Genomic DNA, 17510 nt, shown 5'->3' with positions numbered 1-17510 from the left:
AGGCTCTACTTGAAGACTGTAGACCAGCTCCAGGCAGACAGTGTTGAGTAGGCTCTTGGGCAGGTGACCAGACCCTGCCACTCAGTTGCTCCACCCATCAAATATTTAATCAGTCCTCCTTAGGTGTCCTCATCGCTGGCGTCCTCAACAAAAGACATGCAAAGACAAAGACCTCACTTGTTTGTGCCTGTTCTGACATGATATGGCCAAGAGCCCTACTCGTTACCCTGCATTTCACCTACAAACTAATCACTACTGCTGCAACTCACAAAACAACATCATCATGTGTCTCCTCCCTCCACAGCACATCGCCATTTTCACTAGGGTTCGAATGGCCAAGTTCCATGGGCAGCCCCGGCAAGCTACGCTAGCGAAATTCATCATTATTGCCCTTGCCCCCGTCCAACACCCACAGACCACATGCATACGGCTGCTCATGTTGATCAATGCTCGCTCAGCAGTCACTTACTGTTAAGATGGATTTCTAAACTCTGACCTCGTGGGCAAGAGTTTAGGAAGCCACCCTGCTTTAGTGGAACAGGGGAACCTTATGGACAAATCAGACCAATCTTCGGTAGCTTGGCAGGCGTTCAAGACTAAGGGCCTCATCACGAGTTGGGCGGTAACGCCGGCGCTATTACCGCCGGCGCTATTAGCCCTACCGCCAAACCCCCCGGCGCTATTAGCGCCGTATCACGGGTTTGGCAGAACGGTTAGTGCCCATTCCCCATTGGGCCCATTCAGGAATTCCTCATTCCCCATTGGGCCCAATGGGGAAAATTTGCGCTATTACCGCCGGCGGATTTACCGCCAGGGGTAATAACACGAAAATCGGCAAATTTGCCGCGAATCTCCCCCCAGCTCAGAGATGGGGGGAAATCCGCCAAGGCTATGATCTGGCGGACCCTCAAATGCAGCGGTAATAGCACTACTGCCGCATTTAAGTGTTACCGCCAGACTCGTGATGAGGCCCTAAGTATCAGGAGGGGTGAGAGTGATCGGAAGCCCACAATGAGCACACACAGTAAATCTCCACAGATTAACCTTAGTGGGATGTATATCAAAAATACATTTATTAGAGGCCTTTATAACAAAAACACGATTAAACCACAGTTATCAAGAAAACAATTACCACACACGCTTATTCACTATCTAACATACAATAATGCATTTAGCCAAGTACTGATGATAGGGGAGAAAATAACGTCAACCTGCAACACAAAGGGGTCAGTTCAACACATGTATCAAACTAGGCTGTTCTTCAAAGTCAATCCCTAACTTAGGTAGTCCAGCCGTATGAAGTGAGGAGCCTCGCGCTCAAAGTAAATGTGTGCGTTAACAACATGCAGGTTCTCTTCAGGTGGCTGTTGCTGCACAGGAAGGGGCTTGAGGCAATGAAGAAAACATTTCTATTCCAACAGGAGGGTCTACCCTTGTGGATAGAGTGACTTTTTCGGAGTTCGGGAGTAGCCGCTGGGGCCCAGTATAGCTCAGCCAAGCTGAGTATCTTTTAAGGGGTTCTCATGTGTAAAAAGGGATCGATGTGCCAGGGGGACACTGGTACATGATGCAAGTACTCACGGCTCTCAATACAGTTCAGACCAAGCTTTGGCAGTCTAGCCCACTTCGCTCGTAGGTGTTAACCCTGCAGTTTCAGAACACTACGACTCTCAGCGGCTGTGGGACAGGATGATCATCTGTGGCGGGAAAGTAGCTTTTTCTCAGCTTTCGAAGAACGGAGAAGGATAGTTCTGGTGCAGCACGTCTCAGTACATGGTAGGGTAGAGCTATAGGCACTTTCAGCAATGGACATCACAGTGGTGCTATACAGGGATCACAAATACTCGCAGTGTCATGCACTCTCATAAATCACAACCCAGCGGGCGAGGGCTCTGGACCACAAGCTAGCGATTCCCAAAGTCTTGAGTCTCAACTCAGGCTGGCACCGTTCCAGCGTTCCTGTGCGATACCCTGTGATACCCTGTGTTCGAGCTGGACAGTTCACTGGATGGCCCTGGAACACTTCCGAAGAGGATCTTTTTGAGGGTGAGGAGGAGGTACCAAGAGTAGTTGTTCCCACTACTCCAAAGGGGCAAAGTGCCTTTACAGGCCTTCTTGGTATAATCTAAAAGCAGGGGTCTGACGGGACAGCAGTGGAGTCAGGTTGCCAAACCTTCCTAGCACATCACTGGTGGTTCCACGAGTCTGATTTCTTGTTAAGGATGCTTGGTTCCTTATGAAGCTAGGTTTGAGCTTCAGTTGATTGATCTGGAATGGATGTAGAGCCTCTTCCCTTATCCAAGATTCGGTTTGCGCTCATATCTCATTTAGCCAATAAAGGATTCATGGCTACCAGATATACTGGCACCAGTAGTGTGGATTGGGACCAAACAGCCCCAACCCTCTTCCTGGGCATTAGCACACGTGACATGCAGGAGCCTGCGAAAGATGTGGTTTTCGCAGGAGGCTCCATGTACAAATAAGGAATACCCGGGTCTTTCGACCTGGGGGAAGGCAAAGGGACAAAATGGCCCAAGCACAAAACAGAAGACTTTGTGGCATGGCCATTTAAGGCACTGGCCACAGTTCTTGGGCCAAACATGGTAAACGCAGTAAATGCGGTATGGTCCATAAAAACAAAGTCAAAATACTACCACCAGTTCGTCCTAGGCACACTTTTACAGACACCAAATATTCATTAGAGGGTGGCTAAGGCCATACAAAAAGGATCCCTGTGTGTGATACAGTAAGGAACTTGGCACATAGATCAAAAGTTTCCAAGAAATGGTAACATAGTCGACGACTAAGGGAAACATAGTATCCTAGTAATGACAGCCTGAAGCACATGTCAGTGTTCCCATAACAAATGAGCAAAAGCCCAGAGGAGTGCAGTTGAAGGCTGTGCTCAACTGGAAAAAGTCAGGTTTGGTAAGCCAAACAAAAGCAAAAAATGGGGGCGGGGGTTCACAAATGGAGGGAAAATTGCACTTAAGGGAAATCTTTCCTAACACTCACGCTTCAGAGATTGCTGACCTCATCCCGTACAACCTTGATGCCCTGTTCTTCACTGAAACATGGTTTACCCATCCTCACCACATGTTTTTGACATCCTCCTTCCCCAAGGCTACTGCAGCCAACATGCCGACCGGCCAGGAGGGCAGGAGGTTAAGTGTCAATCATCTTCAGGAGCGATTGGCCAAGCTCATTTGAATCACTCACCTGCCAGTTCCCTCAATTACACAAGGAATCCATCACTTCCACCTCATCTACAGACCACCTCACAGGAGAGACTCTTTCATTGAAGACAACTCCAGCTTATTCTCCTCTGCCAAATTAGCACATTCAAATAATGTCTTTCTCAGTGATTTTAACGTCCCCGAGTCACAGGCTGACAACCACACTCGAAGCACGCTTTTCGCACTGACCACTTCCATACGTCCATGGACCTTAAGAAAATTGTTCTCTGCCCCAAGCACAACAAAGGCAACACCCTAGACTAGTCTGCACACCATCCCCCTGCATCACCTATGCAGAACCTATCCCACTTGACTGGTCTGACCATGCCACCATCCCACTATCAGTCACCCACTCAACTGCAATTCACAAAGGTCAGGCTAAAATCCCCCTCACTCAATGCCGCTCATTCAAAACCTTCCTGGTCAAGGAGCTAGAAGCAAACTTTGCAGACTTCCACACCTCAGGGAATACCTTGGGCTTCCTGGAATTATTCAGCAACTCTGCTATGAAGCTGGTGGATACTCATGCCCCCCTAAAATAAAGCCGGGCTAAGACCAAACTATCCATCCCATAGTACATCCCCAAGCTAGCCCCCAACAAATGCTCAATCAGAGCCCTAGGCAAACCGTGGTGCAAAAACCATAACTTAGGAGACCTCACCAACCTCAAATCTCAATGCGCAAACCACAGGATTCTGATTACCGAGACCAAAGCTGCTTACTACTCCACCACCATTGCAGCAGCCTCTGACAGGGGCAAAGCCTTCTTTGAAATAGTAATGTACTCGATGTACCAGCAACTTAGGAAAAATGTGACAGAACCAACACATTTGTTATTGAAAAAATAGACAAAATCCAAGAGACCATCAAATCAACCTCTCACAGCATTAGCATCCTTTTCACCCCGGCACGCATACTGCACTCTGGACTGAATTATCTTCTCTCATTCCCCCATATATCTTACAAATGATTGCCTCCCTCAAACCTACTTCTTACTCTGATGATAGAATTTCAGCCTACACCATTAAACAAATAACAGGCTTGCGTTCAATTCACTTGTCAGCATCATCAATGTCTCCCTCGCAGAAGGATCGCTCACAGAGACATCCTCAAGACTGGTCTCATTTGACTTCCTTTGAAAAAACCAACCCTAGATCTAGACGAACTGGTGAACTACAGGCCCATTACGAACCTCCCGTTTATTGGCAAAATCTTGGAAAAAGTAGTTGCTACATAAGTACCCGCCAGAATCGAACAACTCCACCTCCGAAATGACTATCAGTCAGGGTTCCACCCAAAGTGTAGCATCGAGAGAGCCACCATCCAAGTGGTGGATGATGCTCTCCAAATCAAGGATGAGGGTGACTCATGCCTCCTTGTCCTACTTGACCTCTTGGATGCATTTGATACCATCGGCCAGTGCATCCTTCTCTCCCCCCTTGCTGACAGGATGGGATTCTCTGGCACTGTCCTGAATTGGTTTACCTCCTTCCTCTCAGGCAGACACCAGGCTGTCCAGATGAACCTGTTGCATTCTAACTGACTCCATGTTGCTTGCAGAGTCTACCAAGGCTCCATCCTCTCACCAATCCATTTGAACATTTACATGAAGCCTCTGGGTACTCTCATCAAAGATTCCAATATAGCCTTCCATAAAAACTAAGATGATACTCAGTTGTACATGCAAGTAAATCATGTCCACTCCCTACCTCAAACTAAACACATCCACAACTGAATTCATCCTCATTGGTCTGCCTGCTAAAAAACAACTTGTCCAATAATGGGTCAATGATATGCACCTAGAAGGATTCCATCCACAGCTCTCAGACTCAGAAAATTCCTTAGGTTTCAACATTGACAGCAATCTGTCCTTCCAGAAACAAATAGCCAAGAAGGCCCACACAGCCTGGCTCAGAATCTCTCCCCTTAATAAAATCAAACCCTTCATCCCGCCGCAGGACTTCCAGACCATAGTGCAGGCCCTAGTGGCCTCGCACATTGAAGGGAGAAATGCTCTCCTGACAGGGCTCCCAGCTGCTCACTTAGCTCCCCTAAAAGCAGTCCGCCACGCTACAGCACGTCTCATTATGGGGAGCACAGTAATTTGACCGAATTACCCCATCCTACGCAAACTACATTGGCTTCCACTGCAAGCCAGGATACTGTTCAAGACTGCATGTATCACCTACAGACCAGTCACAAGTAGCACACCAGCGTACCTGGTGACTACGCTCCACATATCTGGTGGCACATGCCCCTTGCGCAGTGTAAGTGATTTCAATCTGGCACACACCCAAGTCTCGCCCAGCATGTTGTGCGCAAATTAAACCCTTATTTATTTTTATCTATAAATTCAATATTCTGAATGATATACCACTCATATCACACCATTCTCCTGAGACCCCCCCCAGTCATACTGACACAGGAATCAGGCTAGTTTGCAAAGGTAATATTTATTTAATTATTTAGAATTTAAATCACAATATATTTTAATAGGTAACAACAATCACCAATGGGATGACAGAACACTGAATAATATCTTCAATGCACTGGGAATCAAGTAATGAACACAAAAATAATGCAGCACAGAAGATTTGGTGGTTGGTTTGGAACAGATAGCACTGTGGTTAGGGGGTCCCCCTGCAACAGCCCACAACCCACTAATATTCAATTTAAATAGATGTGAGGAGAGAGCAGGTACTCAGGAATAACACTGATCAAACATAATATCACTCCCACTTTCCACCTTTAAACACAACAGAAAAACAGAATTGACTTTTCAACTGTCAGAAAGGCTTTGAAATTTGCTGAGCAAAAACACCAAATGTGGTAAAAAAAAAAAAAGGGGTGTACCGAACTTCAGTTTCGAGTAAGTATTCCGCCGAAAGTCAGCTGAAAACTAATTATTCGGCTTCGGCCGAAGTTTACTCGAATCCTTACTCGAAGCCGAAGTTATCCACCTACTACCAAGGGACATAGTTGCGCATTTCCTCCTACTGCACTGAGCTAGCTGCCTTTCCCCGAGTCAGAGCGCACATACACTGTGATCAGAGGCACCTCAAGGACATCCAAAGCAGCTTGTCAGAGCGGCACTGCGAGTCTGTTAAAAAAAGTGACGTATTCCAGTTGGGCGTACGAGACTCTGCCACGCGCGTGCTCATTCATTTAATTTTATGCAGACTAAATTCCCAGTGTACTTCTTTCCGTTTCAACACCAATGTTCGGGCCATCACGCCAAGGGATTGCAGGGTGGCCTCAATGATGCATGAACTGCACTTTATATGACTAGGTGCATGAAGCGCGATAGCTGGGTGCCAAGGGAATAATGCTGCAAAACACCTGTTCAAAAAAGCTTTTCATTTCTAATTACATTTTCCATACGAGCATGTTTTGAAATCTGCTGCATAGCCGCTCGTGAATCTGCTAGGCATTTGGAATTAGCAGACCCACATGCAAGGTTAGATTATGGGTAGGGCACATGTCTGTGGTGAAGGGCTTGGTGGTGAAAATCTGTGGGTACACAGGAAAAGGCATTACGCTCATTCAAAATGCAGGGCACTGCTGACAAACATGGGGAACTTCATCAGAAAAATCAAACCGACCGACAATGATAAATGGCCCCAGCACCATAAATCTAGGGACTGGCCGCTATATCATTCCACACTGCACCATATAAGCACAACCCCATTACATTGTCATAACTATGCCCTGGCTTGTAGTGGTAGCACTGCTGAACATGGAGGGGAGCTGCGGTCACTCAGACGGATGCAGGCTAGAAGGGGAACATGTCACTGTGTGCCATCTCCAGCACCATGCATCATTCTCCCAGTACTGAGACACACACAGAACGCATGCAATGCTTCTCTTTCCTGACTTGCAGACTACACAGTCACCAGTACGAGACAACATAAGAGCTCTGGCAATGAACCCATTTCCTGATCTGCACCACTCAACATTATACCAGTAATGGGAAAATAAGCATGACATTATTCATCAATTAAATGCCAGTGTCTTTTCTGTGCCTGGATTGAAGTTGCAAAGTACTTCTTCTGGGTGGAGCTGAATGCATAATTTGTGATAATCCTAGCATTGTGTAGGTAAAAAGCACAGCATGATCCCAGCTTTAAGTAGTGGCTGTAATTCTAACTCCCTCCTGGCAGGTTTGCCATTGTTTTCAGTGCTGAAGAATGGGTAAAACTTCTAGAAATTCCAGGGAGGCTTCTTCAGCCAGTTAATGGAATTATAAATGTTGAGCCTGAACCAAATTTACTGCTAACAGCCGTAAAACACAGCACCATAAATCTCCAGGCTGAAAAGCGTCAAACTTCACAGGCAGTCCCAAACAAATGTAGTATTTCAAAGATGCCGTCTCGCCTTCCAGGCTCAGGATTTGCATGTAAATGGCCACAACCCGCCACCCATTGCTAGACAAGGCAGCCATGCCTGGGCCTAGGCATTGTTGGGCCCTCCACCCTGCCACTGGCTGGTTTCATATGGCGATTGAGGCTGGTGGGGGCTGGCAGGAAAAGGGTCTTTAGCCCTGCAGCCTGGTAGTTCTGATAGCAGGTCTCACATTCCTCAGAAACACCCTGGATGCATACATACACTCAAAGAATACAATTGTAGAAATAGATTCCAGGCAGCTAGGGCAGCAGGGAGGAACCATCGACAGGACACAGCGCCCCAAAGACACATTGTATATTGTGCCCTCTTACTTGACAACATGTGATAAAATAAGACCCCTCCCTCAGGCAACAAGTGCTTGTTAAAGACCAAAACTACACCATTGTTCAAAAGAAAAACCTAGCTAGCTGCATTTGCTAGAAACTACTTTCCATTGCAAATAAGTCCCTATATAATCAATTTCCACACACTGCGTTGTGTGCATTTTCCGTGGAAATGAGTGTCAGTACAGTAGCCAGATGTATGTATACCACACTGTCAAACATGCTGTCAGGCTTTTATGCTGTGTACCTTTCTCACAGCACAAACATGCAAACTTGCCCTTTCTGTGGGAAACGTTAATAGTTCTCAACTTTCGCTTGTCGTTCTTCAATTTAAAATATACAGCACTCCATCCAAACATCTCCCAGTCCCTCTTTAGAAATCTGCAATTGGTTGTTCCCTCCACAACGGACCATGTAGTGCCTAAACGCACCTGTTTATTTTATTTGGCAATTTTTGTTGAATATAATAAAGCCTGCAGCTTTCGTCTGAAAACTCGCACACAGCTACTATTCTCTACCAAATTTCTTATTAGGCAATGAAAGCAAGCAATAATAAAACTCCCCTTTTAAAGCTTAGTTACAGCTATGATCTATTAATAAGCACTATGCATGTCCTTCACTCAAGTCCTGTTAAAACAAGCATTGGCAAATCCAACAGTTTTGGCTTGTTATGCATATATTGACACATTTCTAGTAGTAAACTACTATTTGGCTCTCTCTTTGGTTCCGGCCGAATACTTTGGCTAACTATTCGGTATTCAGCCGAATAGTAAATGTACTATTCGGTACACCCTTAGTCAAAAATGCTTAATTTATTATAAATTTCTATGGGAGCCACTTTGAACAGATGGAAGCAAGAACAAGCAATGATTTAATCAATAGAAAATATTTGAAATCTCAAAGGCCAAGAGGGAAATAATTTAAAGCTAATTCACACGTGTAATACTCTTCAAAATGTCAAACTTTTCCTATGCGATTTTTGATATAACGGGTCAATCGCACTGTTTAACACTTTGGGTTGTAGATATAGCTAAGGATGTTAGGTACAAGTGGGAGTTGAGATTTTGCTTATACCTTAAAAATTGAGGGCGTTATGGAGGTTTTAGTGAGAGGTGTTTTTCAAAAATAAAGACACAAATTTGAACAAGGCCTTCAGTTTAGAACCAGAAAATATGGCTTATGCTTTTACTCAGGGCTAGAGCGTTTGGGCAAGGCATCCAAGTCGGGACAAAGTAAGCTCTGAGACTGATTCATGACTTCAGTAACAGATCCCCATCACCTTCCCCGGCGGCACCAGTCCAAACACCCAAAGTGGGACTTATGGATCAGAGTTATACAAACAAGATGACTATGAAAATGACACTTTAGCAACTAGACAGAAGAAGATAACACTAAAGATTGTTAATGGTTATGAAAGAAGGGATAGTTAAAAAATTACAGTGGAACAAGACAAGCAAGGTATACAATAGTTCTCTAGTGTCCTATTAATACTCACAATCCACTGGGATTTAAGATTTTTGGACAGTTACGGTTCTGATGAATGGATTGGGTCTATCAAGGAAGGACAGCACATCAGGCGCGGGACTGGATCAGCTAGGCCGGTCACCGGAGCTGCACAGGATCTGCCCTTTTTTTTCTGGGTATTTCAAATCAGCGGGATAGCGAGTTCATCAGGCAAGCCTTATGATAGCAAGCCAGATAGTTTCAGGATGCTAGTTCAGGAAGCTTTCTCGCACCACAGCGCTTCACTGGGTTGTAAGAATAAGTTTGAGGATTGAGGCCTTGCTGAAAATGCTTCAGCTACTGCTTAGCAAGATTCTTGGCATCTGGATCTGGAAGGATGTTAAAGGCTGGATGTTGAATGCTGGAACAAAGTGCTTCGCTGGAAGCAGAAGAGTGAGTGAGTTTGTGTTGTCAGCTGTCTCTATTTATCCTTTCAAATGACATCACAGAAATGGGTGTATGGGCCGGCTTAACTAAACCTGTCCCTGTGAAATGGGTTTGGATCAGAGCCTCATCTCTGCCTTGCATCTGAGTTATTGGATCAAGGACAGATGATGTCACATTTATGGTTTGGCTTTTACAGTCCTTAGAAACCTCCCCTAGCCACTAGTATCAAAATCGAATTTTGTCCTAAATGCATATTTATACATTGGTAACCTCTACAAAAATCACACACAAAGATTCCATATTTTATGTAGTATCTGTTCCTCAAAATCCCACAGCTGTGAGACCTTGTTTCACCTTTCTGCAGAATTGTGTCCATTTCACCATGAACACATTTTCCAAACTTTCTGCAAATTTCCACAAATATGTGTGTTTACCAAAGGGATGTGTGTGTAAAATTTAACAATTCTAGCATTAATACAGTTCGCATAAAACCACATACATTGCCATTCCTGTCCAGAATATGCTACACAGTTCCACTGCCTCTTGAAACGTAAAGCCAACAATTAGACTAACAAATCTGTCATTTTTGTATTTTTCACCACTTTGGATAACAAATTATGAGTCTCTAAAAATTGTTCATTATTTATTCTTAGAAGCAAAGGGTCTGCCTTTTGTCTCTCCCTTCAGCTCGAGGAGTAGCCCCCTCCTTTGGAAAATTCCTTCAAGGAGCAGTTTACAACCTTTTCACATGTCCATTTCCTGGCCTGGAGGTTCTGCCATTGTTCCTTCTCTGGCTACAGACAAAAGTCTGGCCTAACCCACAATTATAATATGCCAGTGAGTTTCTGCTGAGAGGATTTCCCTCCCCTTGGGAGAAACCCGTTTTTCCACTTCTTGCAGGCCCAGCTAGGCTGATTTATTCTTAATTTCTTGACTTAAAATCCAGCAGAAACCAAACTACTTGCATCAAATGACATAGATAAATTACTTTCGCAGCTTTAAACCTGTGGAATCAAAAACAACTCAGATCTGTATTCCTTTTAGCACCAATCCTTTTATGTTTGCTAATCCAGCAGACTTTTAGTTTACATAACTTTGAAGTTTCATCAGGATAGCCCACCTGACAGGGCTGTAATTCACAGGTAGCCCAGTGTGCTGCACACAGATTTGACAGGGGCTGTCATTCACAGGCACTCCAGTTTTTCTGAGAAAATGTTTGCTCCTCACATTTTAGGACTTTGTACATTCACAGTTCTTCATTGGATTAAATGGATTTTAGGGGCAATTAAGAGTTTTCGCAGCAAAATAAATGTCATTTACAGGCACATTTTGGAGTTTTACTTGCAAAGTGCTGCTGCTCCCGCTGCACTCTATGTTTGCTTGTCATGGAGCCCACTTGCACTTTTGCTGCAGTGTGTGCTCTATTCCACCACACATGCACCATGGGTAGCAGGTTGTGCAGTTATCTTTCTGTGTGTTGGAAAACGTGGTTTTGGAGATTATGGTGCGCACAAGAGTTTTGCTGCCATTGTTGCTGTTTCTTTCACCATAAATAGCAGAGTGATGCTGCATAGTATAGCAGAGTGGGTCAATACATCCCACAACAGCAAATCCTCCAACAGGCTTAAATCTCAACTCGCCCGCAAAGAGTGAACCAGCAAACAGTCCTTCTCTTGTCATGCACCTACCCTCTGGAACTCGATCCCAGTCCTGGCTCAGAATGCCCACATAATTCTCCAATTTTGCAAAGATCTCAAAACATAGCTCATTCAACAACACCTGACCAAGGACTAATTCAATGGATGCACATACCGATGCACAAACCTCACAAAAAGTGCTACTGTTAAAAGATGCAGGCACAAATGCCAACTACCCAAACTCTGTGCAATGCTCCACTGCTCTCCAGCTAGATCTGCGCTAAAATAATGATAGAACTTTAGAGTATCTCTTCAAACGTCTGTGTACTTCATTGTAATGGGTTCTCAAAAACTGTGTGTTGTTTGGTGGATAGCTGGGGCTTCATGTCCCCACTCCCATCACCTGGCTGCACATGGTTCAATATGATATCATTTCTAGAAAGTAAACTAAATAATGGAGTTAATGAGAAAGAATAGCTATAATTAAAATGCTGATCAAACCACAAAACACTCCTTCATTGTTTGCCATTCAAATGCATTTGGGGAGGGGAGGCATGTGCATCAGTTATATAACTGTCTCTTTTATTTACTAGAACTGTAAATATGATACTTGCGCCTGTACCGACCATGAGGCCTGTCTGTGTGCTGTTCTCGGATCCTACGTGCATGCCTGCTCTGCCAACGACGTGCGCCTGGATGGATGGAGAGACATCGTCTGCAGTAAGGACAACATGTTGTATTTTTCTTGCTCAACTTTGTACTGGGATCTGCAGTATCATCGACACATACTTTACACGATTTTAAACTGTTGATGTACATGAACAAAAGAAAATTGGGATGCATGGGACTCAGGCTTGGTCATCTGTACACAATTGTCAAAGAGTGGCACACACTCATGATATTGGCACCAGAGATACAACGGACAGGTCCTGCCATTAGTCGATGGGGATTCATCTGTTTGTGCAACACTGACCCTTATCCCGTTTACACTGGGAAGGGAAACGGTGATGTTTATAGTTTTAATTGGCGAGACGCCAGTCTCATCCAGTAGTACTTTTCAGGTTTTTCGCAATATTCCATTCTACCCGGTTTGACCTCCCGTCCATAGAAAGGCCTAGAAACCCGTTTTACAGGGCACGGTTCTTATGTGCAGCTTTTGGCTTGTTTGACATTCTTTTAGGCTTTTCAAGGCCTCAAGCATGCGTTTGCTAGGCTTCTTTCAAAGTAGAGTCCTGATTATGAACAACTGCTGTGAGTGACAGCAGTAGCTTTAAAGGTTGTTATGAATGAACGGAATTTGTATTGTAAACGACCCATTAAGTATCTATGCACCCTTAATTTATACACGGGAGATGCTAAATCTTTTGAAATCAGGAAGTAAATGAACGGGAAGTGGTGATCAGATATTAAAAAGAAAAGTGTTACGTTTTTTTTTCTGAACGATACTAAGGGGTTTGTCATTCGAATCTCTAGAATCAGGGAGGTCCAGAGAGATGCTGCCAGAACGTGCAAAAGCCTGAAACATTGCAACTAAACCACATGCATGGCGAACTGGTTTTTGGACTTCACGCACACCTATTGGAGTTCAGAGCACACACACTCTAGGGGCTGCAAACATTACAACAACAGGCAGGGAGAGAGCAGCCGCTGAAGCAGGTCCACCAGGGAGAACATTCTGGAAAGAAATTTAAGATGTGGCTGGCATATTTGAAGACTCATTCCCAAGAGTCAAAACTAGAGAGCATACCAGTGACTGAGGATGTTCTTGGCAGGTAAATCGTTTGGCCAATCAGGGAGTGTCCATCCAATCCATACCCTGTATAAGAGCCTGCTCCCAGGACAGCATTGTGAGAGGGAATCCAGGAATTGAGAGCTGGTGAGGTGGAGCATTGACATTTGGAGGCAGTGAAGGAGCAGTTTTGGAAAGAGTTGGAGGTGGGAGCAGATGATGATGATGTAGAAAAAGGAAGGAGGGTGAGGAGAGGTGGCCACAGGGCAGCAGAAGAGGTTGAAGTTGAAGGAGAAGAGAAAGGTGTTGAGGAGGAATATCTGGAGGGGTGGAGAGTAGGTAAAGCAGAAAATGGAGGTGGTGATGACAAACAACAGGAGGAGTATGAATGAAGTAGATCAGAATCAGACAGAGGCCTTTTTAGGTACCAAAAGCGTAAAGGTGGATCATATTCAACAGGAGATAGCTAGAGATATTGAGGGAGTAAAGGCAAAGGAGACTGGAGGTGGAGCCCTTAGGGTTCTGGAGAACGAGTAAATAAGCCCTAATGTTGAGTGTACCAGAGGAGATAGGTTGAAGTAACAGGTTTAAGAGAAAGGGGAAGGGGTGGGGGTAAATCAGATGTGCAGGAAATGTCCCCTTAGGTACAAGACCAATACAACTTGTCAAGGAAGGACATTTGGGACTAGAATCAGCAACCTAAGACAGAGAGGTGAAGAAGGCACCCGTAACCAACCTATATAAAAGCTCAGGTGGCCATCCCCTTGGTGGAAGCTCTGAGACATCTTTCAACCTCACCCAGGCCTAGCTGTTGCCACAGTCCAGGCCTAACTTGCAGATGTATGCAGGTCCCTGAGACCAAGGCAAAGAGATCTCAGAGAAGTTAAGGACAGGAGGCAGAAAATCTGAATCTACGTATGGAACAGCTAAATAAAGGAAGAGACCCTCAAACCCCCTGAGCCCACAAGACTGAGTAACAATACCGGAAAGGGATCACTGTATTGGAATTTATGGAACCAGTCACTTTTGGGGATTCAAGAGACTTTTGCTGAACCTCCAAAATGTGTCTGAACACAGAAGTGTTATTGTTGGAACTTAAAGGTGAAGATATCTTGTTGATGAGGTAAATTCCCTTAGTTTCCACTCTTCTAAAACAGTCCCTATTAAACTGGTACTTTTAACCCTCAGCTTGAGTGCCTGCCTTATAATGATATTGCTCGCCATCTTGACACAGAGCTGCCTTATTGATAGGATTTGTGCATTGCATTTATTCATATCTAGCACTGCTGATCCTTAATCTTCATTGCTACATCCGGTGACCATGGTCTTGCATGAGTAATTCACCATTGGGACAACTCTGCTCTTGATCGATTGAATAATTTGTTATTTATTATGCACCTATACACAAGTGTTTCATGGCACAATTCCAATGTCTTGGCAGCACTTGTCAGTTTTGAATTTTATTGCTGAATTTTGTAGATGAATGTTCTCTTCTGCTTAATTTTTTGAGGTTCTTCTTTTTTTTAGTTTTGACTTTTGTAAACAAATGTTGTAGGTTAATGTGCTATGCTACTTGTGATGTTCCTACACTTTTTCAATTTCAATGATGAATTTTGTCCGTGATTTTTTTTAATGTATTTCCTAGCAAAAAGTACCATTCTCCAAACGGGTTTTGTGGACAGAAATGACAACACTCTCATCAGTTTTTGAAAATCAATGATCCTGTAGGTCACTGTTCCGATTCGCTTATCCCTTAATGTGCTTTGCAATCTGAAGAAAACTGCACTTAGAATGGGCCTGACATTGGGGGGATGCTAGATTTGGTGTGCTGCTACATAATACTGGGACTACTCTGCTATCTCCCCAACTATTGCCTCACCATGTAATGGTGTAGTTTGTTGCAGTGAAAATGTCCCATAAACCATGCATTCTAGGGTTTAGGACTGGTCCTTCTACGACCACATTGATGTATCACTGTTTTCAGGCAACCGTCTCATGTGTGAAGGTGCGAAAATCCAGGGAAAGGGCTGGGGTTTCCAAATGTTATTGAGCCAGTAATGCCCGGAGAGTCCAAACAGGTAACTAAGCAAATTTGGTGCAGATTGGTGAAACAGTGTGTAATTGTATGAGGAACAATGCTTTGCCAAGCCACAAAAGCCACAAACAAATGTAGAGTTTTACTGACATCTGGGCAAAGGGATGGGATGTCCAAATGTCATGTAGCCAGTAATGTCTGGAAGGTCCAATCAAGGAACTTTTTAAAATGTGGTACGGATTGGTGAAACCGTGTGAAATTGTATGAGGAACAATGCTTTGCAGAGCCACAAACCCACAGCCACATTTTGACAAGTGATAAAATACAGGGAAATGAGTGGGTGATGTGATATGATATGGCATTTATAACACAAGTGTTTCTAGGTGCCACAAGAAAAGGGGGGAAGACAGTGGGAAGACAAGACAAACAATTCTGCTGGGCCTTGAGTCATTCGGACCGTGCAAGTGCAACAATGTGAGTTGCATGGGAAGGGAGCAGGGAAGTGCAGTGGAGAGGGAATGGGGATGTGCGATCAGGCTAACACGCTCTGAGTAAGTGCAGCTGGGCAGCGTGGCTCTGGGTAAGTCAGGAAGTAGGGGGGCTGTAGGGGTAACAGTTACAGCCCCTAAGTGCATGGTAGGTCCGGAGGCAGTGCAGGGAAGACTGGTCATGAGGAGCCTGGTACCTGGTGAACTCATGGGGTGCCAAGCAACCAGTCAGCACAGCAGAACAGGTAAGTTAGCAAGGAAGCGAGAGAGAGAGAGGGCAGAGGAGGAAAGGATGGTCTTGAGCTGCTTCCAGAGCTTTAGGTGTTCTGGCTCAGGTCCGAAAAGGGCAGGGTGGCCATCCCAGAGGGAGGCACCTGCAAAGGAGAGAGATATCTACCCCCAATCTCTGCTTAGAGAAGCATCTGACACTCAGAGAGGTGGAGGCAGCTGAGCGAAGTGCTCTAGAAGGAAGGTATTTTGGAAGAGAGAGTTGTATGTAATGAAATCCCTGGCCCTAGAGAGCCTTGTGGATGATACAGAGAGTCTTGAACTTAATCCTTGCAGCCACTGGGAGCCAGTGGAGGGATTTAAGAGCTGGAGAGATATGGTGCCTGGGCTTGAGGGCTTGAGGCCAAGGATAAGTCTCGCAGTCCTGTTCAGGATTAGTTTCAGAGGGCGAAGAGTAGAGGTAGGCAGATTGAGAAAGAGGCGGTTGCAGTAGTCCAGCCTGGAGAGAACCAGGGGTCTGGAGACAGTGATCTTCTGGTGGAAAGTAAGAAAAGATAGAATACCTCTGAGGAGGTGCAGCTGGAGGTGTGCCTTCTTGACAATGTCTGTGATGTGAGGAGAGAAGGAGAGAGACGGCACCCAGGTTTTTTGCCTCACAGGAAGGTGAAGGTAGAGGACCCAAGGAGGGAAGCCAGAGTGAGAGAGGGAAAGCGGGAGCAGGGGTTCCAATGAAAAGGATCTCCATTTTACTGGCATTATGGCAGAGATAATTGGAGGCACACCAGTCCTGAATCGCTGATAGACAGTCAGGAATGAGCGAGGGAGGAGAGGAGGCTGAGGGGAGCCTGAAAGAGAGCTGAGTGTCATCTGCATAACACTGAAAGTTAGAGGAGAAGGTGGAGATCAAGCAGGCCAAAGGGGCCGGATAGACACTGAAGAGCCGGGGTGAGAAGATATAGCCCTGGGGGACATCACAAGTGGAGGGATTTGTGGTGGAGAGAAAGGACCCAAGTTGGACCTGGGAGGGTCAGTCCAGGAGGAAGGAGGTCAGCCACGCCAGGGCCTGATCCGTGATGTCCAGGATCTCACCGAGTCGATTGATCAGAGTGGTGTAATTGACCATGTCAAAGGCAGAGGAAAGGTCAAGGAGGATGAGAACAGAGGGAGAGCTGGAGTCGAGATTAGAGGGCAGATCTTCATCGGTGATCAGGAGAGCAGTTTTTGTGCCTATGGCTTCTCTGAAGCCAGACTGATGGTCATGGAGACAACCAACAGATTAATTGTGGAGAGTAAGCTGGGAGATGGACAGCTTTCCCAGGAGTTTTCCCAAGAAAGGATTGATAGATATCAGGCAATAGTTTGCCAGAAAGGTAGGATCTGCAGAAGGCTTTTTTAGGAGGGAGGCACAAGGGAGTGATTGAGGAGAGAGGGGAAATATCCAATGCCGAAAGAGTGATTTCTGAAAGCGAGGGTGGCAATGTGGTTCTTGATGATTCTGGAAGAGCAAGGAGCAGTTGTTTAGATGACACTTTCATAGATT

At 45.1% G+C, this 17510-nt stretch overlaps 1 protein-coding gene across 1 annotated transcript in view; it reads left to right on the top strand.

Annotated features, from left to right (window-relative positions):
- The window catches only part of LOC138503894 (mucin-5B-like), a 1431798-nt gene that overhangs the window by 193522 nt on the left and 1220766 nt on the right, over positions 1 to 17510 (top strand). The window contains exon 9 of the mRNA XM_069623965.1: positions 12084 to 12210. Coding sequence (XP_069480066.1) covers positions 12084 to 12210 — 127 coding nt within the window. The remainder of the gene's footprint in view (positions 1 to 12083; positions 12211 to 17510) is intronic.

This window comes from Ambystoma mexicanum, chromosome 11, assembly GCF_040938575.1.
Source record: "Ambystoma mexicanum isolate Mex_15411 chromosome 11, UKY_AmexF1_1, whole genome shotgun sequence".
Taxonomy (NCBI): domain Eukaryota; kingdom Metazoa; phylum Chordata; class Amphibia; order Caudata; family Ambystomatidae; genus Ambystoma; species Ambystoma mexicanum.
The sequence above is the reverse complement of the archived record's forward strand: the minus strand, read 5'-3'. Positions and strand labels throughout refer to the sequence as shown.